General features: G+C 45.5%; 1 protein-coding gene across 1 annotated transcript in view; it reads left to right on the top strand.

Moving 5' to 3' along the window:
• Positions 1 to 848: 848 nt before the first annotated feature.
• The window catches only part of ADAMTS17 (ADAM metallopeptidase with thrombospondin type 1 motif 17), a gene marked incomplete at both ends in the record, with an annotated part of 152,857 nt that continues 127,379 nt past the window's right edge, over positions 849 to 26,326 (top strand). The window contains 4 exons of the mRNA XM_082291026.1: positions 849 to 918; positions 1,513 to 1,844; positions 10,611 to 10,776; positions 22,199 to 22,371. Coding sequence (XP_082147152.1) covers positions 849 to 918; positions 1,513 to 1,844; positions 10,611 to 10,776; positions 22,199 to 22,371 — 741 coding nt within the window. The remainder of the gene's footprint in view (positions 919 to 1,512; positions 1,845 to 10,610; positions 10,777 to 22,198; positions 22,372 to 26,326) is intronic.

Raw genomic sequence — 26,326 nt, 5'->3', positions numbered from 1 at the left:
CCCTACTGCTTTCAACAGCCCCTGTCCAAACTGAGTTGTTCTGATCCCTGCATAGCTGAGGACACGCAGGACATGGCCCAGCCAGGTGGGAAGGAACTCCAGTGGCTGCAGGACCTCAGTGAAAATGGGAACTGATAGAAAAAAAAATTTATATGTCTTGAGCTTTATGCACTTGTTTCTTATTTTCATCCACATGATGAGTGCTTCAAGAGTATGTAGGATCATTGCCCAAAATCTGTGTGTGTCCAAACACTGTGCTCTGGGATAATCCTGCTTGAGCTTGAAGGTTGGACCAGATGCCCCTCTGTGGTGCCTTCCAACCTGACCCGTTCTATGATATCGTCAACCTAATTTTTTCCTGGTCTTCCAAGCCCTGGCACCGATCCAGCGGATGGCGCTGGGAAAGGAACGGGCAACTTTCTCAAGCGAGCTGCCGTAGCAGAGTCTAAATTCCCTTAGTGATGAGGAAAGGGAGACGCAGGAACACGACGGGGCTGCCCAGCGGCGGGATGGCGCCTGTCAGACCCCCTGGCCCGGCCGGGATGGCCCCGGTGGCTCCGCAGGTCCCGGAGCGGCTCCGCGGGTACCGGGCCGGGGCAGGAGAGGGCGCCCTCTGCCGGCTGCCCGCGCCCACGTGCGCCCTCCCCGCGCGCCGCCGCCGGCGCGCAGCCAATGGGGGAGCGGGGGGTGTGTCCCGGCGGCCGCCGCCGCCAATGGGCGCGCGGAGCCGCGGCGGGGGCGTGGCCGGGCGCGCGCCGCGGCGATCCCCGGTGCCGGGGGCGGGTAGGGCGCACTCGGGCCGTGCTCCTGTGGCTGCGCTGCGCGCTCGGCCCCGCCGCCGCATTACCATGTTTGACGGCTGCCTCCTGCCCCTCGTCGTGCCCTGCCTGCTGCTCTGCGGACTGGACGCCGGCACAGGTAGCGCTCCCCGCCGCCCCGGCTCCCCTTCCCCGGCGGCGCTGACAGGGTCCGGCCCCGGGCGGCAGCGTGCGGGCGCGGAGCGCAGGGCACGCACCGCATCCCCTGCGTGGCCGCGGTTCCAGCCCGCGGGATGAATTGCTCCAGGCTTTTGTATTTTCTTTTCCTGTCCTCCCGCTGCTGCTGTAGCGTTCCATGTGGAAAGCTGCTGACTGTCCTTGGCTGCGGCTGCGGCTCGCTCTGCTTTTCCCCTTCTCCCTGCAGATTTTTATTGGGGTTGGTGAAATGCGATGCTTGTGTCTGAGCTATATATTTTTTTTAATGATACAAGTAGCTTTAGCGTTTGCTCTATTCCTGTCTTCCCTGCACGTTTTTGTCTCTAATATATGTGTATATGGAGAGAAATAAATCGCTGTGCTCCGCTGGCTCCATTGTCTGCGCAGCCCGTTCACAGTTTCCAGCGCGGGGCTGTCTGCGCTGAAACCCGAGCGCGGGGCTGTCCCGGGAAGCGGGGGGTGCCGCAGCCCCCGGCCGCCCCGTCGGGCCGCGGCTCCGGGGTGCGAGCGCCTGAGCCTCTCTCCTTCTCGCCTGCAGCTGGCGGAGCGGAGCTGGAAGTGGTGATCCCGGAGCGAGTGCCGCTGGAGAAGATCCACCTGCTGCCGCCCGGAGGGGATCGTGGCGGCCCCCGGCGCCGGCGGGCAGCGGCGGAGCAGGAGGAGGAGGCTGTGCTGCTCCGCCTGCCCGCCGCCGGCGCCGAGCTGTACCTGCACCTCCGCCGCGACCTGCGCTTCCTGGCCCGGGGCTTCGCGGTGGAGCGGCGGCGCGGGGAGGCGCGGCGGCCCCCGCGGGAGCGGCTCTGCTTCTACTCGGGACACGCGCTGAACCGCAGCGACTCCTTCGCCTCCCTCAGCACCTGCGCCGGGCTGGTACTGCCATCCCACCCCGCTCCCCTGCACCGGGCTGGTACTGCCATCCCGCCCCGCTCCCTTCCTCAGGGCTGGTACTGCCATCCCACCCCGCTCCCCTGCACCGGGCTGGTACTGCCATGCCATCCTGCTCCCCTTCGTGGGCTGGTACTGTCAGCCCGACGAGGCAGGATGCCTGTGCTTCACCTCCCCTCAGCGAGGTGACCCTCCCGTCCCTTCACCTCACTGTCCCCTCGCGTCCCAGGCCCTGCCGAGCTCCAGCGCTGTCCCGTGGTGGGTGTTTGGCCTACCCTGGCTCTCCACTGTGGAGTTTCCTCAGCCTCAGCCATCCCTGAGGGGCCTCAGGCCCTGAGGGGCCTCAGCCCCTGCGATTCTGCTGTGGGTGGGCAGCAGAACCTGAGGGTGCTGTAGAGGAGCATCCTGGAGGAGGGAACATCTTGTGTCACTGTCCCCCAGCCATGGGGCAGGTGGCTGTGTCCCGCTGGGGGTGATTTGATGCCATCCTGGCTTGATCCTGTGGCAGCTGTGCAGCTGGCTCTTCCCACCAGGCTCCTGCTGTCGGTGTTGGGAGCCGTGGTCAGGGAACAGCCAGTGCTCCAGCATGGTTGGAGGAACATGCCACTCAGGGTGCTTTTCCCACCACAAGTGTCAGGATTTCTCTGCCCGAGACTGTAGTTTCAGGTGGCTCTGCAGGGCCTGGCTCTCCTTGGAGCATCCTGGCAGGAGCAGGTGATCTTGTGTGGGACAGAAAGTTTCTCAGTGGTGGAGACTGAGACTCTTGAGACATTGAATAGTTTGCAGTTATTGTTGATAACTTGAAAGTACTTCAGGACATCAGTGGATCATTAGGCAGTGATTCCCAGCACATGGTCCTGGGAAATGTGCCTGTCAGAACAGACCTGGTGATGGAGATTAATCCTTACACCGTGGTGAGAAGCACTACACCCTTGGAACTCCAGCTTTCATTCTGGAGCCATTTGAGGGCGCTGTGCCTCAGGATTAAAAAAACCCCAACAGAGATGCTGAGGTGAGTGGCACTGGAAGTTGAGCTGAGTTCCACCGAGGGAAGCTTAAAACTGATATCTCTAGTTCAAGCCTTAAATCACTAACAGCTCTATGCTTTTGTCACCAGGCGTGTTTTGTTAATCTTGCTGGGCTTCCAAAGCTGGAAAGCACAGGCAAGCAGAGGAGGAACCTTTAAAAAAAAGAGGAATGTAGTTGTAGGCACAGTATTAACTGCCTGAGTCAGGGAATGGAGGAGGGGGTGAAAAAGCTTGGCGAAATTCCCAGTAGAAAAGCTGAAAAAGAGACAAGACTGGTTGGTCTTTGCTCGCTACTCTGCAGAAGTGAACAGCAATTTTTGCAGTACCTGTTTGGGTCATGTGAATTCTAAGCAATGACTAAATTGACATAACTGAGCTGGATCAGTCTGGGATCAGTGTCAGAGCTGCTGTTTTGTGCCACCTCTTGGGGAGCAAAGCCCATGTGTTAGTGACAGTGTTGATAAAGTTCTGCTTGCCTTTGCCTGTGCATCTGGTCCTGGGAGTGCTGAGTGGTGTGAGCAGATGTGTTGGGAAAGAAGTGTTTCTGCATGTTGGGATACTTGTTTCCTATTACAGGAATCCATTCATCCTCTTCATTCAGATAATCACCGGGAATGGGAAAGCAGGTGCATGGTACATTTGGGTGACTTAAAGTTTATAACACCCTTGTGATCTCAAAACTAGAAAACAGAAAGCTCCAGTGTCTGGAGGATGAGCCTGAACTTAAGATGGATGAAACTAAACTTAAGATGAACCTCATTAATTATTGGAATGGTTTCTTTGAAATAATCCACACCACCATGTAGATAAACCTTATTCTAGCTAAGTGGACCATTTTGGTTTCTTAAGTCTGTCTTTAAACATGAAACATCTCACATTTTAGGCTGTTTTCAGTGTTTACACAGCATTTTGCAGTGGCCACACTAAACAAGTTTACCTGTAGTGAAAGCTGTGCAATTTAGTGGTAAGATGTTTTCTGGGATCAGAGGAATCAAAAGTTTGCCCCAAATTATCTAGGAAGTCTTCAATCTGCCATGAGTTGAACTGAGAGCAGGTGATTCTAGAGCCCAAAATTTTTTGCCTTCTAGTCTGGCAATTTAAAATGCTAAGACCATCACTTAAAAAAAAATTTTATTTTCCCGTTGCTTCCTTGAGCCCTGTTTCCTACAGAAAGAATAAGGCTTTGCCCTCAGCAGCAGCTTTACAGGTGGGACATGGGCCAGACCTGTTGGGCTAGAAGAAAGACCTTGGTAGTGGAAACCTTGCAGCCTGTTTGTCCTGGCATTTGTCTTCTGAGCAGTTCTAATGCTGCACTGGGGGTTTCCTGAAAATTCCAGCATGGGAGTGCTCATTGGACTCTAAGGAGTGCTCATTGGACTCTAACTGGGTGATCAGGACATCTCCTTCAGAAAAGCTGGTTGCTAAGAAGTAGAGTGGGCAGTAATACTGTGTCCTGTTCTCCAGCTGGCTCGGGCTTTGCTGTAATCATATTCTCAGCCATGCCATAAATCATACCAAAAGTGATACAAAATGATCAGGGCAAGTGGAGTTCTAGTAAAAAAATCCCTGACACAGTGGCATGAAAACTGAGTTGCAGCCAGACTGAGTAATTGTTTCCTGGTGATGATATCAGATTCCCAGTGTGGCATCTGAAGGTTGGGGTCTGGTTTTAAGCTCTGCTCGCAGATGCTGCTGTTAACCAGTGTATGGCTGCTGCAGTTTCCTGCTTTGGCCGTGCTCTTGGAGCTGTGTGAGGTCACAGTGAGGTAAGGACTGCTGTACCCAAGTTCTCATCATTTAGATACAGCTAAAATACCTCATGTGAGGATGCACCAACCCTCCTGTTCTCCTGACAGCCTGGGAGTTCAGCACCGGCAGGAGGCACCGTGTTCCTGGAAGGTGCTGCTGCCTTCCCCTTGGCAGCACTGTCCTCTGGGGAGTGCAGTTGTGCCAACACTTGGATTCTGGCCACAGCTCAGGGCTGCACTTTTCCTTCCCTGGTGCTGGGCACTCACAGGCAGTTCTGCAGCCCCTGGGACCAACACTGGAAGACAGCAGCCAGTACAGGAACTTTATTTTTTTGGAAGTTCCAGCTTTGTAAGCCCACAGTAGAGTCACTGTCACATGCTGAAGTGCTGGACTGCAGCATCAGCCGCTTACAGCAGGTGTAGGCTTTTCATATTTCTTGTACCTGAATTTTGGAAACAGTTACAGTTTTAAGAGGGTCATGAGTCCATGTCAAAATAAGCATTAGACTTAGAAATGAACTTGAAAACTCTGTTCAGGAACTGTATCTGAAAGATGAAAATCACTGGGATGCATTTAGAGGCAGAGGTTTGATGCTAAGTAATTTGTCTTCCATTTTAAAATCCAGAATTTTTGATTTTGGGTTCAGGATTGCTCTTTGGCATGTCTCTAAATAAAGTGGATTATCCTCAGTTGAGATAAGAGAAGAGTTTGTGCCTCCCTCCTGTTCAGGCTAGCTCATATAACCTTTTCACACCCCGGTTTTGTCTCCTTTGAACTTCCTTGTGCAGACTGGATTGGTAGAAGTGGATGATGCACATTACAAAGGTTCATGGAGTGAGAACAGTAATTTTTCTCTTTGTAGGATGGAATGGACTAATTGAAACTACACCTTAAGAAATGCACACTGGAAGTTGGGAAACCCTAAATATTTTGCAGTAATGTCTCATACAATCTACTCAGAGAGGAAGAGGGATTCTTTTCTTCCAAGCTTTGTGTACATTTGCCTTTGTTAAACTTCCTGCATCTCCTGGTGGACAAATCTTCCAGCTTGTTAAAATATTTCTGAATGGTGGCTCTTCGTTCTGGTGTGTCCTGTTCACTTGGACCATCCATAAACTTTGTGAGGGTGTAGATGTAGATTAAGGACAGATGACAAGAGCATCTATCTGGACTTCTTCCTCTAAGGTCTCTGAAGTCCTACTGGTTTCCAGGTAGGTGTAAGTACCTCGCAGGACCTGGATGTCCTGGTGTGGGTTTGGATCCTGTCTGGAAGGCCAGTGAGGGCAAAGAGAACTGAGTAGGTTGGACTGCAGCCTCCAGGGAATGAGCAGTGACTCCAAGGACTCCTGGTACAACAGTAAATCTGATCTGTTCTTGGGAAAAAGAGGAACAAGGATGCAGAAGAGGCCGCAGTGTGTCAGGTTTAGGTTGTCCAGGGGCGAGTGAGTGGTAAAGATGAGCCCTTCCCTGATAGTTCATCCTGTGCCATAGGTACCTTAGATCAGTGAACTGTCCCTCGAGAGGAGTTTGCCTGCCTTCATTCACTGCAGAGGGAGGTGATGCCTAGTTCAGAGCAGATACTGCAGCTTGGTGAGCTCCATCCCTGGCCAGTGAAGTGTTTTCTGCGTGCACCAGGGCAGTGCTGCCCTTCAGGTGACTCAGGAGCCTCTGCTGCTGTGGGAAGCAGGGCAGAGCAGGAGTATGGGGATTATAAGATGATAAAATTTCCCCTGAGGAAACCTTCAGCTCTGCTGAACTCCCCTGTCTGGGAGAGGAGCTGTCTGGCATTCATCCATAGCTGGGCCACGAGCTGAAAAGTTAAATCTCTTAAAATTGCTGTGCTGGGTTTCCTTGTGATGGGATTGTCTTTCCTCTTCCACAATGGACAAGAAGGAGAACATGTTGGGGTTTTGTTGTTCAATAGAGTTGGAAGCCAGAGCAGATATTCCTGGGTATTGTCTGCTCTCAGAACTGAGTGTAAACCTGAAATGACTCTGGAACAAGACTTAAAGCTCTTCTTTTAAATTTGCTTGAATTGCACTTTTAAATAATAACCAACCAAAGCTGAAACATGATTAATAAGGACGGGACTAAAACCCACATGAAGTTTATTAAACTGTATTTGTGGGTTGTTTTGTTCTTCACTTTAAACATTAACTTCCTTTTAACTTTGAGGAAATGGTTAAACAACGATTTACAGCGTAACAGTTGAGAAATTGAGAAGGGGATGGAATTTGTCAGATGTTTAAATCTGTTCTCTTTTCAGCGTGTTCGTATGTATGTAACTAATGAACACTTAGGAGCAAGAGAAAAATCTGTTAAAGATTCAGCATTTCACAGATCTCCTTCAAAGATGTTGTGAAAATAAAAAGGGCTGGAAAAACAGTGTAACTGTTGGAGAGTATTAACATGTGGGAAGGTCGAGAACCACGTGCAGAGAACACTGAGGATTTGGATCCCTGTTCTGAGGAAGCCCTGGAGCTGCAGTAGCTCCACCAGCACTACCAGGGCACAGGGACAGAGCAATGAAGCCAAGAGGCAGGATGGGGTCATACAAAGGCTGTGTTACCACTGTCATTTCAGTGACATTGTGTAAGGACCTTTCTCCTTTTCCTGCTGTGATTTAGCCCAAGAAAAGCTCCGGTGGAAGATGATGTACACATCAGAGGAGTGAACTACTGGTAGTACAGGAGTAGATCAGAGAGTGAGCAAGTTACTGGAGTGACCATTGTGTGTGTGAAACTCTGGGTAAGAGCACAGGGGAATGTTTTGGTGGTGATCAATGTTCAGCTGACTTCTAAAACAAGGATATGAAATATCCTTAATGTGAAAGATCTTGCCACTGTTAAGCACAGTGGTGAATGGGGCTGTAGTGGGAAGTGTGGATTATTGTTTGTTTTAATCAACTTGTCTGTTTGCCTGCCTTCGGAGGCAGAAATCATTCCAGCCTTTCCCCTTAGCGGAGCTGCAGGGTTCTGTCAGCTACATGGTCTGGCCATACCAACTGTAAAATTAATGCAGATGATGGTGAACTCCTACACTCCTGAATTTTTGGGCTCCTGATGACTCCTGTGTCTCCAGGATGGTGGGGTTGGGCAGTAGCTACTTTTCCCAACATTCAGCAATCCCAGATCCTGGGCTCCCACAGAGAGAGAAGGGTGGGAGGGAGTATCCCAGCTTTTGATATGCATCTCCCCAAGCATAATTGCAAGTGAATTGCCGGATCCAAAGCATTTCACTTAATTGGAATGATTTCCAGAGATGTGGGAAAAGTAGCTCCAAGAGTTACGGGGTCTTCTGTTTTACTTCCTTATCTTCAAAATCCAATGCTTCTCCAGTCCCTTAAATCGTACAGACAGGAGAAGAAAAGCACAGAGGCTTTGTCCAGTGCTGATGTCTGATATCTCATGCTGGGATTAGCACAGGGCAGGATCTGGAGGATTTGAGGGATGCAAATGAGGAATGCATTTCTTGTGGAAAAAGCAAAATAATGATCAGACTATTCAAGTTACAGAATCCAAAAGATCTCCTCTGGGCCAACAGGTTTGGGGACTCTTCAGAACCCAGATGCCAAGTTTGGGGAAATTTTTGACTCCCTAGGAATACTTTACAGGCACGATCCTGTAAACCCTTCCTGCTTGAACCTCTGTTTGCCTTGTCAGATTGATCTTGAGATGCTTCCCAATGTATTCCAGGGTGAAGATGCATGGCTCTTTCCCTCCATAGGTTTCACAATTCCACAGCAAATGTGAAACATAAGTCTTTTCCAATGGTTTAAATTATTTTCACTTATGATGCCAGAAAGTTGGGATAATGCCGGGTAGTGATGAAACTGACTTCTTCTTACATATTTTTGGCACCAGCTGAAATGGTTGGCAGTCTGTCAGGAGCTCTGGTGTGGCTTTTAGTACCATGGCACCAGATTTACAACCCTTCTTCTAAATAATTAAAACCTATATTAAAAAAGGGAGCTGGGGCTACCTCCCAGCTGGAAGATTGGAACAAGGAGGGGAAGTAGTGGAGAACATTGTAAAGGAGGCTGGAAGAACAAGTCACCAGGGCTTTTGCTGTCTCTGAAGCAATTCTGACAAAGCCCAACTTGTGATTTAAATGAAAGGGCAGCCTTTTGGACACTCCAGGGCAGAGTGGGTCTTATAAACTGGTGAGCATTCCATAGGGCCAAGGAATAATGTCGGGTTTTCTCTGTAAATGGAAGGTGCCAAGGCATTTTATCCTTAAGCAACTCCCCTGCCTCAAGAGCAACGTCTCTTTTGGAAGGCCCCCAGAGAGGTGTCTCTTGTCTCTTTAGAGACAGGGGACTGATTGTCTCTGCTGTGCTTTGCAGCCATGGCCAGTGGAGACACCAATTTTTACAGTTTTATTTTTGTCCAATTACTCTTTGGAAGTCAGTGACCCTTTCTGAGACACCCTGGTTTCCCTTGGATGCTGTTCAGTTCGTGTGGCTGTCAAAGGAGGAGAGCTCTCATTTCTGCTAGCAGAAATTCCTCTTGCTGGAAATACTGGGCCAAAGGGATTTCCTGGGTGTACGTGAGGACTGAATTTGGCAGGGAGGTGTGGAAATGTACAATATACAGTATGTAATGTATATTATAAATCATATTAGTACAGTCAGCTGTTGAACACACAGCGTTTGCATGTACGTGCAGAGCATTTCTTTGGAGAGTTGCCTGGCTGGCACAGAACGTGGGGAGGGGGGGACCAGAAAGGTCTGGTCTCTCTTTTTATGTATAGGATGGGTGTTGGACCTCTCTGGAAGCACCTTTACCTTTCAGGTGCACAATCCTGGCAGGCCAGGTGAGGCCTTCTGTTGTTAACAGAAGTTAAATCAGAACTAGAGACTTCTCGCAAGGGGGGGTACATGGCAGAGCTGTGTTTTGAGACTTTTAATTGCAATATAAGTAATCACTGGATTAGTACAATGAAAAGTAAGAACCCCTCATTGTAAATACTCACTTTGTGCAAAGTGTTTCAACTTCAGTGTTGATTACTAAACCTGGAGGCTTTGTTAAGTTTTAAGGTGATAACTTTGAATTCACTCTCTTCTTTTCATGCCAGAAAAGGAGTGGAAAAAGCATAAAAGAACCTTAAAAGCTCTGGATTGTGAGCAGAGGAGGGCTCTCCTGAGGCAGAAGCTGGCTTCCAAAGGTGTTCTTGCCGGCCCTGGTGTAAAGTCTGGACTTGGTGCAGGGAACGCAGGGATTTAGTGCTCCGACCTGGACCCTATGGAGTTACTTAGGCAGGGTCTTTGCCTTCCCTGTGTCACATATTCTGGGTATGGTGGAAAATCCTGTAACTGGGACAGTACAACAGTCCATTCCTACTTCATCTCTGAAATCCAACCCTTGGCTGGCAGGGAGAGCAGTGCTGACTATATGGCCCTTAATGTAGTTGGGAACAGGTATTTGGTCCCAAAAAACACGTTTGGCTCTTCAAGTTACACTTGCATCAGTTCACTCAGTGTTCCTTGTGAGGGTGGTACACACAGGGGCCTCCTGTGTGCAGGCAGTGTCACCTCCGTGCTCTCTGAGACAATAAATGCCATTTTATGGCAGTGCAATCCTGGCAGTTGGAAAGGTGATTTTGAAGGGATTTCTGTTAACAGGATTTATTTGTCCTCATGTGAGCTGAGCATCTTGTAAAACATGCATATTTGTGGGGCTGTGTCTGGAGGGAGAGGAAGAAGGGAAACCAAAGGTGTTGACAGGAATCTCCACCTTTTCTTTGTACATGCACAGTGCATTGATTCTAAATAGTTCTCAGTGATATAAAAATAAATATGAGAAGCAGTTGAAGTTCTTTAATCTGTATTACACAGGCTGAACACAACCATAATCACATCATTTCCTCACAATAAATAATGATTGCAATGAAATGACCTGGGTTCAGACTGGGCTGATAGACAAGCTTTGGGTACCAAACTGATGGGGGTTTTTTTGTTCTGTTTTGTGGGCAGGTTGGCTACATCCAGCTTGGATCAGAGCAGCTGCTGATCCAACCTGTGAATGCATCTGAGACCTCATTTAGTGGAAAGGAACATTTCGTCAGGCGGAGACGATCCACCAAAGCTGGCCATCCCACTGAGACACACGGTCCTGAGGAGCACTGCAAGGTTGTAGCAGGTGAGCTTGGAGTGGCTCCAGAGAGCAGCCATGGGAATTATGTTTATATTTTGTAATTCTGGTGGTTGGGTGGCTGGAGCTGGGGAAGATGGAAAGTGTGAGTGAATCCTGCTGCTGCTTCAGGCAGCGGTCACATCGCAGACATTAAGTTGTCAGGGCATGTGCTGTATCGTTGAACTTGTGAGATGATAAATTCTGTTTTAACTTTGCAGTGTGACCACTGCTCAGGGAAGGATTCACTGGGTTTTTAGCAAAGGTCCAGGTTTGTTTAAGTGAAGTAAGTGTTTAAGTGAAGGTTAGGGGAGGCTCTTCCATCTCACCTCTCCACTGGAGCTGTGCCAAGCAGGCAGGGATAGAATGGTGATCCTCACATTTCAGAATGTGGAAAACATCACTTCAGCTACTTTGATATATTTTAATCAGAAGTATCATCTATGGAGTCCAACTCCAGGGATCCAGCTCATAATAGGATAAAGAGGTATCTGGAGATAGAAGAGATGCACAGTTTGTCTTTCAAAACAATCTGTTTTCTTTTCAGCTTCTCATGCCATCATTCTTACTTCTATCTAGCAGAGTACATGATCCATATCAGGGTCAACTGAGCAGACTTTGTATTATTTTATGGATTTTAATTGCTTTTGTAAGGGCTTGTGTGCATTTGGAACTAGCACATGTAGTTCAACAAGGTGACTTTTTTAACTAGGAGCTTGATTTTGCTTTTTCTACCTGGTGTTTGACTAACCAAACTTAAGCTCTATCTGATAAAATAGCTGTTATATCATATATTATAATTTGCTATCATTTTTCAAGAGAAAAATGGCTAAATCTGTTCTTTGATCATATCCTGTCTTCTCCCACTTTCAAAGCTACACAGTCAAATTGCCAGCTGGTATAAATTGGTCTAGTTTTTGACTTCTTTGGAGCAATTGAATTTTATCCTTTCTGGAATTCTCTCTGGGTGGGTTGCATAGGGGGTATTTTTTATGCACTTTGTGTAATTTCTTCATTAGGTTGCAGTGTCCCTGTATCTTCTGTTCCTTTCATTCCCTTCCTGCCCCACTACACAATATTCCAGCTTCTGCCTTCTCCTGGATGGGCTGCATAAATGGAGCAGTGGGTTGTGCTGCTGGGCTGCCGAGAGGCAAAATGGGGAGGTTTTCTGGGTACAGGAGTGAGACTCACTGGTTTGGGAAAAGCAGAGTGCTTAGAGACAGGGGCTGCTGTTGGACATTGAAGGACATGGCAGCAACAGGAAGCACAAAAAGCTTCCTTGTGGGAACAGCAGTGGAAGAGGCCTGAAGGAACTCACTGTAATGGGCAGCCAGGAACCTGAAGTTTGCCTGTAAGGCTTTGAATCACAGTTTTTGTGTTTAACCAGACCTGTGCACCAGCAGGGGTGACCTGTGCCTTCTCCTAAGCCGTGTCCTCCCTGGCACTGCTGCTGGTAAATCCTGCAGCCAGGGCCTTTGTTTTCTCCTGTGTGGAGCGGAGTGCTTCACAGTTCAGCAGGTTTATCATTCTCAGGAGTTCAGACTAAGCCAATCTTCTTTCTGATTCTCTGAGAATGAAATCTTGGATCTGGTTACAGTTACAGATCCCTTATGTCTCTTTTCAGAGAAAACATCAGAATTTAGCACTGCTCTGATTTCCCAGCCAAGTTCTGTAGGTGCTGCAGCCCTGTGGTCACAGAAAATGCATTTCAGAATTCTTACACTATAAAAAAAGGCAGCCATTAGTTAAAAGCTGAACTGAACCAAAATCAGTCCAGGAAATCAGCCTTATCCTTTTGCCACTGAACCTTTTGACCTTTTTTCTAGGGGCAGGATGCTCCCTGTCATTGGCAGAACTGAAATTCCCTCCTTCAGGTCAGGGGCGAAAGGAAGGAAACTGGGGAGACACTGGGTAATAATTATATGGGATCACAAAGGGAAAGAGGAGCTGAGTGAGCATGAAGATACTAAAGGAAGACAGTGAAAAAAGAGTATTTCCAGTGGCATCTTCTGCTTCCTGAAGGCTTCTGGGGACCCACTGCTACAGTTGAGAACAGAATTCCCATCCCTTGGGTGCTGATTCCTTCTGCTGTGCTAAGAAGGGAGCCAAGCCCCTGCAGTGCTGCTCCTGCATACAGCCACTGCTCCAAGTAGCCCAGTCCTAAAATAATGCAATTGCTCGTGGGCTTTCCCACTTAAAGGCAGATCACTGAATGTTTGTCATTGTTGAGGGAGAGAAATGTAAGTCATGGCTGTTAATAGGCTTAGCACATTAACGACCTAATTGACTCCTGTCTGCTTTGGATTAACTTTCCTGCACAAGGAGTTTAGAAACAAAAAAAATTAATCCTGTCTGGCACACAAAAGGTCCATTTCTATTGAAACTGTGTGGAAGCGGCCATCTAGGGATGGGTTTCCAGAGTTTCTGCTGGGAAAAGGTCTCTTCGCTGTAGTACTCACCAACATGGGCTGGTCACATTTGTACTAGAGGTTGTTTTCCATTGGCTTAAAATTTGGCTCACCCAAGCTAAAACTTGGCAGGAAAGATTGGAGGTTGTAAATACATGGGAATATTTCTATGCCAGACATTTTAGATACAAACCCTGTATTGTGGAATGACATAGACAGAAAAGTACAGGTCTGTGTAAATACAGTATAAAATGAGTATTTTTCAAGGGCACAGAAGTGCCATCCTTAGGCATTTTCCAGTCCTTTACTGCTGTTCTTGTATTTTCTGAATACACAAGAACCACCCCTATATGTATTTTCTTCTTAAAATTTTGTAATTCAGAGGTAGCTGGCATAATCTGGGGTTATTTGGGAAACAAAATACAAAACATCAGCTGAATTTTTTAATGTTAATTATTGATCATGTTATGAAAATTTAAACAGGGCTAAATTTCCCAGTGACAAGTTTCCTGTGATATATGAACTTAATTACTTGTAAAACAAAGGTGCTTGGTAGTGTAATGACTTGTGTGAGTATTTGGAGGAGGAGCAGGAAAGCACTTTAAGAAAGCAAAATGAACTTAATTAGGAAGTGCTACTGAGGGGACAGAGAACACAGCTTTCCAAGGGCATTGCCCTTGTGTTCTACCCAGAAATGTGGTGCTCTCCCTACACACCCCAGCCTTGGGAGAGGGAAGGTGGCTTGGGGCCAGGTAATGCCATCAGACTGGTTTGATAAGGGGTAGTTAAAATCTCTAAAACAACTCCTTTAGTCTAAGTGGTGTAACATGTCTTGCAGCACTCAAAATTATTTTTAGGTCTGCAGGAGAACTTTGTGGGAGCCAAATTTCTCCTGGAATAATCTGTATAAGAGGATTAATCTGGCTGTAGTCAAGAATGGGAAAGTACTTAAGGTTTTGCATGACTGGATCCTTGAGATTTGAACCTGAAAGTGTCTACTAATGGGTTAAAAAAAAAATCCCAGGGCTGATGTTGTAATTCCAAAGTGCTCCAGCCGCAAAGGAGGGATCCCATCACCACGGGCCAGGTGCTATTGTTAGACATATGATATGTGAATATGTTTTATTTTTATCACCTGTCATCCAGCAAGAGAAAGAGTTCAAGTCACAATGCACATTTCTGCTCAGGCATGAACATGAGCCCCTGTGAGGCAAACAGAAAACCTATTAAAAGGTTTCCAGGTGCACATGCAGTGAGGGGGAAGGAAGGGAAGGTTGGGTTTCACTTGCTCTGCAGCATGGAGTTGTGAGGAACATGGGAAATAGCTTCACACCAGTGATGTGAAACACTTCTCATCTCTGGACACTGGGCAGCATCTGTACAAACCTCCTGTCACACCCTGCTCTGACAAATTTCTTGTCAAAGATCCTGGAGAAGTGTTTTTACTGTGGAGAGAGTGGAGTCAAAGGGAGTTTTGTTTGCAGGTTTTAATACATAGAAGTAAGAATTTCCCTGCAGAAGAGCCAGACAGGAGAGAAAGATCTCTTTTAATGCATCATGCATGATTTTTGCAGTGCCCGACCCCTGAGATAGAGCTTCTTTAATTGCCCTGTCTTTGTGGCCTTGTGACATACAATAAAGCTGTTTCCATGTGACAATGTCCACCACAACCTCAGCTGCAGTAAATGGATTATTTATGTTAACTATCATGGAACAACACTGGTTTAACTATTTACTGAGATTTGGACACTTATTTTGCATATTTTCTTTGCCATCAAAGTCTGTGGATGGGAAAATTATTCCATTTTTCTTGATTCTGAGAAAATATCAATGTTCAAGACAGACTCAAACCATGCTGTGAAAGCATAGGAATCTCCTCTATGTCATAAAACTTTCTGTTTCTTTGGGAAAAGTAGATTCTGTTACAACTTTTCCAAAAGTCTCCAGTGATGTATGAAAGTCTCCTTACATAGAAAGGGTTTGATATAAAATACAGTCCAGGAGCATGAGAGAGAGCAGCTTGTCTTTGGAGGGAAGGTTGTTATTTCATGTTTATGGTATAGACCCCATAAATTACTCTTAAATGTGGGTTTGCTTTAAACCCTTTTGTCAGTTTAAATGAACCAGTTTTCCTTTAATGCAAATGTGCTGCGCACCCAGTGAAATAATAGAAGATCAATATTTTAATTCACAAAGTAACAACGTGTTGCTTCTCTGCATAGTTACTTTGCAACCTGTTTTAACAATTTATCAAAGCTGGTAATAATTTAAGTAAGTGCTGGTGTGCAGGTATCAAATGTAGAGAATGCTTTCCCTGAACAGGTATAAATCTTAAACACATGTTACTGCTACGTTGCATTTCTCCATCTTTAATCACTGTCTCTTAGTTGGGTTTTCTCTGCAGGTTTGACTTGGCCTGAAAAAGCAGTTGTTATGGCCAAAAACGTGCACTAAAAATAGAGAGATGTAATGCAACCTGTATTAGTCCATATTAGGAAGCTGCTGTTGGAGAATTAAAGCAGGATTTCAACAATGGGCTCCACAGAAGATGTAATGTGATTAAGTGTTTGCAAGCCCAGAAGGATTCCCTGTATCAGGAACTCAGCGCTTTACCCATGGGAGTCTGTCTCACTTCTGTGGATAAATCCCTTGGTTTTTCCAGATCCCTGGTCTTCCAAACAGGGAGTCTGGATTTTCCCTGCAAGCCTGTGATTGTTTCCTCATGGCTGATAAACAGCAGCCTCCTGGAGCAGTCTTACATTCAGAAGTGTCCTTTTCCATCACATGTGGCAAGTGAGGTTTTACTGCAAGTCTGTTCTGGATGGTTCCTCAGTGGCGATCCTGAGGAGTGTGAGGGACTCCAGGTTCTTCTTCCACTGCTGTCAAGGTGAAAAAGAGACACAAAAAGGAAGTGTAAGTACACGTAGTGAATGGATTTCTTCCCCTTCCAGAGCAGCTGTGCTGCTCCTTTGCTTGGTTCCTGATAAAGCTGAGTGCTGGTTTCCATTGGAACCCAGTGAAATCCAGCGTGGCAGGTGGTGATGACACATTGTCGGTGTCCTTGTCTCAGGATGTTCATGGATATTCCATGGTCATTCTGGCTAGAAAAGCAGAGAGGTGGTTCTTGGACAAAGGTATATTGCTCATCTTTGAGGTGTCTTTGCTTCTTCCACGTTATCACTGTCCACAGCTCAAGCCATGCTCAGTGTGCCTGCTCCTGTACCACTGTAAATTGTCTTATTTATCTGCCATGAGCCTTGTTTGTGCCACCAGGAAAGTGTCCTTTTCATGGGAGATGAGTGCACATAGTCCAGGAGGTGGGAATCTTTGAAAATCTGGTGACAAACTGAACCATTGAGCAGAGATCACAGTGCTTATCCTGTCCTGTCTCACAGACCTCCCATTAAAACAAAGTCCTATGTGTTGTGTTGATGACTGAGTTTGTTTTGCAGAAGAATAAGGTTTTAAGTGATGTGTCCCAAGCCACAGACTGACTTGGATAACAATCCTTGCAGTAAGATCTCTGTGGTGTTTTGAGATGCAGAGTTCATTATTTCTGTCTCAAGTTCTTGTTTGCTGCTGTGCCAGAGAAATAGTCATGAACTTGTGATCTGGTATGAAAGTGGCTGTTTGGGGAAAAAAAATAAACAAAAAAACCACAAAGCAAAACAAAACCATTTTTGGAAGGTGAATTAGGGAATAATGGATCATTCTGGTGTGCAATAATTTTTCCTAGCAGTTGGTGCCTGATTTTGTCTGCCATTCCAGTCAGAGAGAAATTGGAGATGCACTTTTGTAGGACAGGGCATTAAAAATGAGAGGACAGCTCTCAGTCTGTAATCAGCTGTTCTTTCAATGAGCCACCATTTGTAATTCCTGAACTTCAGGCAACCCACTGGCATCAGCTGGCTGTGGTAAATCTGAAATTCCAAGGTTTTGGTGGAGGTATAACAGGGCAGGGCACAGGGATGTGCTGCATCCTGGCAGAGGTGAATCCCAGACATGTCTCCATGTCTGGGATTAGTCACCTTTTGAGAGGTGTTTCTAGCCTGCTGCTGGTACCAGAGAAATTTTGTGGCATCCTGTCCCTCTGATAATTCAGCATTGACATATGGTTTTAGGTTAAGTAGTAAGAATATACCTCAAGGACATCCTTTCTTTAATTTCTAGGCTTGGTTTGTGTGCAGGATCTCCCTTTTCTTTCTGTTTTGCTTTGGAGAGGTGATGAATTTTACTTTCAGGTGAAGCTAATAAAACCTGCCTAATGTGAGTACCAGTCAGAGATTCTCTGGAAAGTCCTGGGGCTTGGGGAGAATTAATTTTAGCTGTTTGCCCCACTTGGATACCCTCTCTTCCTTTTTATGCTGCTGAAGTTACAGGACATGGTAAAACAGAGCTTGCCCTCCATCGAGGGTATATGGACATGTTAAAGGGGTCATGGGAGGAGGAAAGGGAGCAAAGGGCTTCGAGGAAGAGCTGGAGAGGGTTTTTAAGGCAGCAACAGGAAAGAGCTTCTAAGGAAAAATCTGGCCTTGCAGAAAAGACCCTGTAGTTTAACTTTTATTTGTGGCTTTTGTTGAACAGCATCCAGAGACTGCCAGTAGGTTTAACAAGAATGAGGTAGCTGAAATTTCAAAGGGAAAGATTAGGCAGGAAAAAATAGTGGAAGGCTGTAGGAGAAGTTGCTTTTAGATGAGTCTGGGAAATGCAGCTGGAAGGGAGGTAGGAGGATCAGGAAAGGCCTCTGCACTTACAGCAAGAATCTGCCAAAAGCCAGACAGTGCTAGACAGTGCTTTTGGTGTGTAATAGGAAAAGGTCATTTGGGGCGGTTGCTCTGGAATTGCACATCTGCTGAGTTGCCATAAAAAGCACTGAACATAAGGAGTTTTCTACAGAGGCCTCAGAAGAGCCTTGTTGTGCTTCTGATCACAGTGGGGATTCTGGTTCTTCCCATTCTGAGGGAGATTTCAAAGACTGCAGGACGTGGTATGATCATGTGGCTTTGCAGGTGATGAGCCAGGGAAGAGTAAATGAAAGCCACCTACTGAGCTTGTGCAGTGTCACAGCCATTTTATCCTGAGCATCTGGGGGTGTGTCTTGTCCCTTCACAGTCCTGAATTTTGTGGAATTTTTGGCCCAATAGACTGTGTAGCACTCTTGTCAGAGTGACTGGCCGAAGAGTAATGTCCCTTGTGCCCAGTCACCTGCAGCATATATGTGCTGTGTTGTAGATTGACTGTTTCAGCTCATATTTCATATGAAATTCTCTGACCTCTTAAGCAGGGAACACCTGACTCTTAAAATCATGTGCTGTGTGCTCCCTGCAATGTAAACTCCTCTGACAGCTCCTGCCCATGGTTTATGGCCTCTTATGCCTTCACACTAACACTTAACATCTGCACCACAAAATTTGTAACATCAGTTTGTTCAAATAAAGAATCCACCAAGCATTTAATCCTTGTTTTAATGGCTGGTGTTTATTTTAGTTTGGGGTTTCATGTACTCATGGAGAGATTCTCTGCCCATGGTCCATAAATCTTGCAGGGCAGGAGTGAGACTTTTCTGCACTGGCTTGTTTCTGAAGTGAGGCTCTAGAGATGGGGTATTTTTATTTTTTGTATACTTCCATAAAATCAACTCACTTTCAGGTATGAGCTGCAAATGCACTTCACAAGGATTTTTCCTGTTGATTTTGGGTCTTTCTCTTCATTGAACATCTGTGATATGGGATATGTGCATTTCCTTTCTCTTTGTGATGGTTCATCCATGCAAATGCTTTGTTTTCTCCTTGTGCTTGATTGTTCTGGAAAATTGTTTGCCTTTGTGGTAGGCAGGAGGATGCAGAGAGAGACCACTGTGAAAGTGGACAGGATAAAATAATTTACCCTATGGAGGAGCTGCAGACTTGGAAAACCTCTCCTTTTTTAAGTAGCTGGTGTTGCTCTGCCTATTCTGGATGGTTCAGCAGTGACCTCCTGAGCTCTTTGTGGGCTCCCTTGAGTCCTGTTGCCTGTTTTAAGGGAAGGTAAATTTACACCTGGATAATGTGAGGGTGAGGCTAACAACAAGAGCCTGGATTCTCCCCATCAGGTCACTCTGGCTGTGTTTCCAGGCAGCCTGTGGGGTGGTGCTTCTCCACACACATCCTCTAATCCCGACCCCTCGGTGGAAAGCAGCCAGTCCACGGGAGGAATGGGGCCCAGAGGCTGTGTGTGAACCAAGACTGCCCAGCCTTTGCCAGGGGTCCCTTTAGGCTGCTTCTCTCCAAAAGTCACACCTTGCACAGTTTTGTTCAGCTGCAAAGAGGTGCTAATTCCTTCATCTGCCTCTGGACGAGGGACCACACTGGCAAATGACCATGGCATGACCTCTTCTCCCTGCAGTGCAAGCTCCAGTCTAGCAGAGTGAGTTGTTCCTCTGACACAAGTGTCTTCTTTTCCACAAAAAAAGAGATTTTTAAGTGAAAACCCAGAGAACTCTGATTTTTTCCTTCCACTTAAACCTTTTTACACAGCTCATTCAATGTCAGGCCTAGATTCAGTTGAATCTAGGCTTAGCACCCCATAAGAACAACTTCTCCATAGATAAGAGATTTATACTGCCTGAAAACATTTATTAGGGGATTGCCAAAATAAGAATTTGATGGGGAAGTGCTGTTCTTTTCAGGAAGGTTCTGACTGATAGCAGCAAGACCCAAAATGTCAGTGTTTTTACTGAAATAATTCACTTTCTTTTCTTTTTTCTTTGATTTCTCCTTGGTATTTAAATGATAATGTTCAGGACCTGTAGCTAAAGATGTGCTGCTGTGCAGAAGGAGGGATGGGAAATGAATGGAATTAAAGGAATAAAATAACACACAAACATGTGAGCTGTTCCACAGGAGTTTGAGGAAGTCATCTCCATCTCATAGTTGGCAAGTCAAAGGTGCATTCAGCTCTCCTTCTTTCTTGCATAGTCAATTTTTAAATTTTATTTATTTTATTTTTATTATAGAGATTCTCTGCTCTGTGGCAGCTCTGCCATGATTGTGCACTTTCCTGTAGTCGTCCTGCAGCCCATGTGAAAACAGGCTTGAAACTCGGTTATTTTCATCTTTGCTGCTGGCATGTAGCTTCCGTTATTTATGATCACCCCACGTTTTCATTTTTTTTTCTTGTCCATAGACTCCTGTCTGTCTCTTTAGACCCAGGGGGATATTTCCAAACTCTCTTAAAAAAAAATCAAATCAGATTTCATGGTTGTTTTCTCAGTTTAAAATGTGTACCAAGTGTTGACAGTTGATGCCTTGGGCAGAAAAGCACGTGCAGAGCTGTACTGGATGACTGCGAGAAAACTGGGAATGAGGAGATGGGATGGATGTGTGGAAATGTGCATATTGACAAGGCAGAAAATGCATGAAGGTGAAGGCAGGGAGTCCATTTCAGGTGGGCTTTGGGGGGCTTGTGGCTGATGGAGTTTGTCACCATGAATGCAGGAGGGTCAGGGAAAACTGATGATCTGGGAAAGAAGGGAAATTCAAGCTGAATTATGTAAGGGAGCTGGTAAACAGGCTGTGGAAAATCAGGATCAATGAACACCAGCTCAGCTTTGGCTGCTGCTTTGCTCAGAGAGGATCTCGGGTTAAATCTAGAGAAAATTAAAAAGTGATTCTCTGCTCTGGGGAATGAGCAGCATGTGTTGTGTGACATAAGAGGGACCTGTCTGATCATCCGTTAGGGTCTGTCCTGTGTCAGTTTTGCCCTGAATGTTGTATTTGTGCTGTTGCAGGACCTGTGTGTTTTGTTCCCTTTTCCACAGGGAAAAATCAGCATTAATAGCAGTGTCAGTGTCTTATCCATAATATATCACAGTAAGCAGAGAGAATTTCAGTGAATCTTGGCAGTTGGTTTCTTATTGCAAGAATAGATTTGTTTTAATGATTTAATTTGCTTCTCTTTCATTTTACAATTGAAAGCATGAACACATTTTTTTGTGGCTGCAGTGAAGCAAGCATGTTCAATTTCATACCTGAACTTCTCCTTTGGTCATGCCTCAGCTGCTTTGCGCATCTGCTGGTGAAACACAGTTCACCTTTCAGCTTAGAAGACAAATTATTAATACATAGACATTTTGTTGGGAGGAAGTGAGGTTTAACTTCTGTGGTTTAATTTTTTGTATCAGTGGTAGCTTGACCACTGTTTCACTTTCTAGTCCTTAAAATGGGTCCTTGCCATGGGTTCTTGCCACAGGTCCTTGTAACTGAAGTTCATAAATCAGCTGGTGCAGGGGGTCCCCTGGTTTTGGGTCACAGTCCCAGGAAAGAGGCTCGTGAGCTCTGTATGTAGGTGGCCACCAGCTGCTGGTTCTGCTGCTCAGGCCAAAAGCAATAAATGAGCAGAGAAAGCCAGAGAAGGTCTTATCTGGCTTGACCTTCTGCTCTTCTGGGTTTCAGCCAGAGACTTGTGCAGTTGGCCAGTAATGAGTGTTCCAAAACAATCTGATTTAATTTGAAAATTTTGAGACTATCTTATGCTCTGTTGCATTGCTCCAGTACTGCTGGTAGTAAGGCAAAATGCAACTGATGAGAATGTTGGCTCCGGAATATCTGACAACTCCCCTGGAGAACCAGCAGAGTCTATTGTGTAAGTTGCATCCCAAAGAAAGGTTTCCTATCCTAAATTTTATTTCAACCAGCTTTTCCTTAATTAGCCCTTGTTCCATTGTAGTGGAATGTTACTCCTTTCACAAGCAGTATTTCCAATTTCTGACATTTTTTGCAAGAGCATGACTTCTTGATTTGAATTACAGTTAATCTTTTGCTTTTTTTGAACTTTTCCCATCCTCTTCCCTCTTTGCCCATCATCTGTGCACCCAGAGGCACAGTTGTACCTGCAGTGGAACCTCTTGGTGGCTTCTTTAACCAGCCACGAGCACTTTAATTTCAAGGTTGTTACAGCCTGAATATGCACGAGAATGTTTGTTGAAAAGGGTGGGAGTGTTTTATTATGATCTGCCAGCCTTAAAAGGTATTTTGACTTTTCAGAAAAGAAGAGACAAAAGAAACTGAAGTCCACGAGTGACTGGCGGGAGAGGAGGAACGCGATTCGCCTCACCAACGAGTACACAGTGGAGACCCTGGTGGTGGCAGATGCTGACATGGTGCAGTACCACGGAGCAGAGGCTGCCCAAAGGTTCATCCTCACAGTTATGAATATGGTTAGTAGGCATTTCACTCTCAAAAGAAGAAATAAGAGTAAATAGGTCATATCCAGGGTAGGATAAAGCTGACTTGACAGCAGAAATCAAGAACTGTTTTGACCTTCACGTACAAGAAAAGGTTTTGGTTTTCTTGTGTTATGTGCCTCTTCTCCATTTGTGTGATTCCTGGTATTTCCCACAATAAAACGCCATTTTTAAAAACTGAAAATGCAAGTTTTCACTTAGGGGAAATAATTGTTAGGGAGTGGTATTTTCTGCAAGGTTTTTGGTGCTGCTGTGTTTTACTTTGGAGGAGGGTAATCCACAGTGGATAGATGGTCTTGTCTGACATGTTTCTTGGGTTCCTAAAGATTCCTATGGCACACCTGTTTCACAAGAGATATGCGTCATTGTTAAAGGCAGCTGAAGTCAGCAGTCCTTTGATTTCCAGCAGAAAACCTGGCTTTAAGTCCAAAATTATTTTTATCTCCGATTTTTGCACAATGAAAATGGCTGCTTCCCTTGATGTAGAAAATGTGGCAAACTTACCACCAAACTGCTGGCTGATCCCACTCTTTTCACCCTAGGACCTCTGGGGCTGCCTGAAGTGGTGCTGATCATACCTATGAGTAGTTGTTGGAGTTGGGCTTGCAAATCATTCTAGAAATCCTAAGGGTATCTTTAGGGACTGAGGGGAGCCTTTGGAAATTGCAGGCTTATGTGAACTGTGGGTGTTAATTTGTGAGCTGTCCTTGTAGTGGGGCCTTCTGTCTCAGCTGATAAGGGAACACAAAGCCTCCCACAGGGAATGCTCACTCAGTTGTTGGCAGTGCCAGCAAGGAGGTAATGGCTAAATTGGATGTGGACATTAAAAACTCTGCTCAGAGGCTGCAGGAGTCTTTCCAGAGGCATTTGAAAGTCTTGGAGGAAGCTCATATTCCTTTGCCCATGCTATTGTAATATCCAGGAACAGCTCATTCTCCTCACTGTGCCTCTGTTGGTGTTTATGAGCAGCAAATTGGCTTGGGAAAAAATAACAGCTCAGAACAGTAATTGCCTGGTCATGCTTCCTAGTGAAGAGATGGATGCTCAGCATAAATGAGCTATGGAACAACTGCTTTTTAAGAGGTCTTGTGTTCTTTCATCAAGCACTGGTGTGAGGGAGCCCTCCTGGAGGGAGATGCTTTGCTGATCGAGTAGGGAGTTTGATTAGTCTTTTCCATTAATGAGTTGCTTTTCTGTGTCCCTTCCTCTACCTTTTATTTTGCATTCCAGTTTGCTCTGACAGTTGTCACTTGATGGGGCTCCACTGTGGCTCTGCAGTTACTTTTGATGATCCTCATGCCAATGGGTCAATGATTTCATTGTGGCCATTGGGGATCTCTGTGTTGTGTAGCCTTTTCAGCCTGTGAAGGTTGTTAGGGATGAACACACTGATGGACCAGGTCTTAAATAAAAGATAGCTGTGGGTCTTTGAGTCCTGTTGCCTGTCTGGGCTGAGGTACTGCAGAACATCTCAGCAACGTCAGCTTGCCAGGTGTGAATAAATCTGTGTGGGGAGGTGCTGATAGATGGGTTGGGTTCTCTAGACCCATTTATTAAACAAATATTGAAGCTTAGTTTCCAATGGATTAGGCTGATGGACTTTTAAGCTTGGTTCTGATGCTGTAGTGTGAGCTCACCCCTTTACTAGACACTGGAGAGAGCACATGGAAGAGGACTCTTGAATGAGGAATACATTCATGTGACATCTCCTCAGGTGCAAGGTCCAGCTGAAATGCTTCCCACTGTTAAGTCATTGCTCCTGGGGGCTCACTCTTGTGAGTTTTTTCTGATGTCTGATAGGATTTGAATTCATGTTTCATCTTTTCAGCCTTCAGAGGAGTAATGGAAGAGTCTCTCCCTTGACCACCTACATTCCCACGCTCTTAGGAATATTTTTCAGGCCTCTGAAGGAATCTGCTTGTGAGTGACTGGCAAGACCAAAAAATAGTGAGGAATAATAATAGGCAAACACATATTATGGCATCATTGCATAAATCCTTTATTCTGTGGCAATAAAACTAGGTGAAATTCAGGAAAATTAAAGGCAATTTCAATGTTACATTTAGGTAATGAAAGCTGACCTTCACCCCAGGAAAAGAAGCTGTAGAGTAATTCAGAAAAATATATTTCAGAGAGATAGTCCTGTGGTTTGAGTAGGTCTGAGCCAAGCTCTTGACTGCTTGGGATCTTTGTTTCCTGCCTCCTTCTCAGCCTTGGGTGACTGTTAGCTGGGGGACAGGATTTGCCCCGTGATATTAGGCAGTGCTTATTCAGCTATACTGCAGGATGGCAGGCTGCCTCTAAAAGAAACCAGAATGTTAATTTTGGCTTGGATGCTTGCATTTAAGCAAATAGAACATTACTGGTCAGGGGTATATTAACTTAACTCCTCTCTGTAAGCCATTACGTTTACTGTCAAACCACAAAACAAGCATTAAGAGGTCTTATTAATGCATTTTATATTTATAGGCATTTTAAATAAAGTGATCTGCCTTAAAGTATTTAATATCTATTTATGTTACAAGAATTTCTGAAGGGGAAAAAAGTCAGTATTGCAAAGTACAGGTTTATTGCTCCCTTGGTGAATCAGAATCTTAGAGAAAAAAAACCCACCACCCTCCTCTAGAATAACAGCTAAAAAGCACAGCAAACCCATTTTGGAACCCAGAAATAACAGGTGGTAGTTCATGTAGCAAATGCTGTGTTTTTAATGAAATTCTGTAGTTCCATCCCCCTGAACAGAGAATAGACTCACATTAGATGTACTTGTTTTTTGTGAATGTCACTGTAGAGGTGCAGGCTCTTCCATTTACTAAACTAATATTTGAAATATAAGACAGATTTTTCCAAGATCATGGAAGAATTTCCCTCTGAGATACTCTGTAACATATGAGTAGGAACAAGCACAGCTCCAGGCATTTGAGTTGGCTTTTTTTTAAGTCACCACTGCTAAAAAGAAATCTTTCCTTGTTTTCTGGCAAGGTGTTTGATTCTGCACGATTTTCCAAACAGGTGATAAAGTTGTTGTCAAATGCCACCATGCGCAGCTGCAGCCTTAGCAAGGCAATGAGACTGTGGGCATGAGGAATGGAAGAACATGGGCAGGGAGCGATACCAGCAGAGCTGTGGAAATGCAAAACCAGCTACTTAAATATAGGTGCTGATCTCTTTTTCTAAGTTAAACTCCCTTGTTCTTGAGCTTTGTTGCAGTGTTTGCATTCCAGTTCTTGTCTCACCTTTGGCTTGAGAGCATCTCCTGTTCATGCCCTTGTTCTGTAGTCACCAGTGTTTAGAACTTCCTCTGAATTCCAAACCCAAGTGCCTTTGTGGTAAAACAAACTTAAAACCATGCTTATTTTGCTCACTCATTCTGTTAGTGTGCATCTGGCAACTATAATTTCTCACTGCATTTACATCCATGTGGAGCTGTTAGGATGGATGTTCTGTTCTTGCAGGAGTTTTATGCTTCTGTTTGCTTGTGTGTTTGCTTTTCATCTGAAAGAAGTGACCAGCAAAGGAAAAAGGAGATTCTAGGAACTGCCCTGGCCTCTGCTGTGGCTGGTCTTCATGGTTTAGGTTTTCAGTTTTCCGGAGAGAACTGATTCAAGTGGTTCTGGAGATAACTGGTTCAAATGGTGATAAATGAGGATGAGGCGCTTTGGAAAGTCCTGTCCTTGGCTGTTGTGTTGTTAAAGATGAGGGGTTACTGTTTTCAGCCAGTCCCTGAACAGTGAGTTGTGGATGTTGGCTCTTTGAAGTTCTGCAGAGCTGACTTTGCAAACCAAGTCCCACCCAGACTGACCCTCTGAGCACTTAGGGACAGAGACGTCTGAATTTCTGAATTTCCAAGGCCACAACATAGTAATTTAACAGCTGCTCTCTATGGGTTTGAAAACCTAAAAAAAAAACGATTTGGGTTGGTTTGGGG

The sequence above is a fragment of the Coloeus monedula genome, assembly GCF_965178545.1.
Source record: "Coloeus monedula genome assembly, chromosome: 14".
NCBI classification, from domain to species: domain Eukaryota; kingdom Metazoa; phylum Chordata; class Aves; order Passeriformes; family Corvidae; genus Coloeus; species Coloeus monedula.
This window is presented reverse-complemented; position numbering and strand designations above follow the sequence as displayed.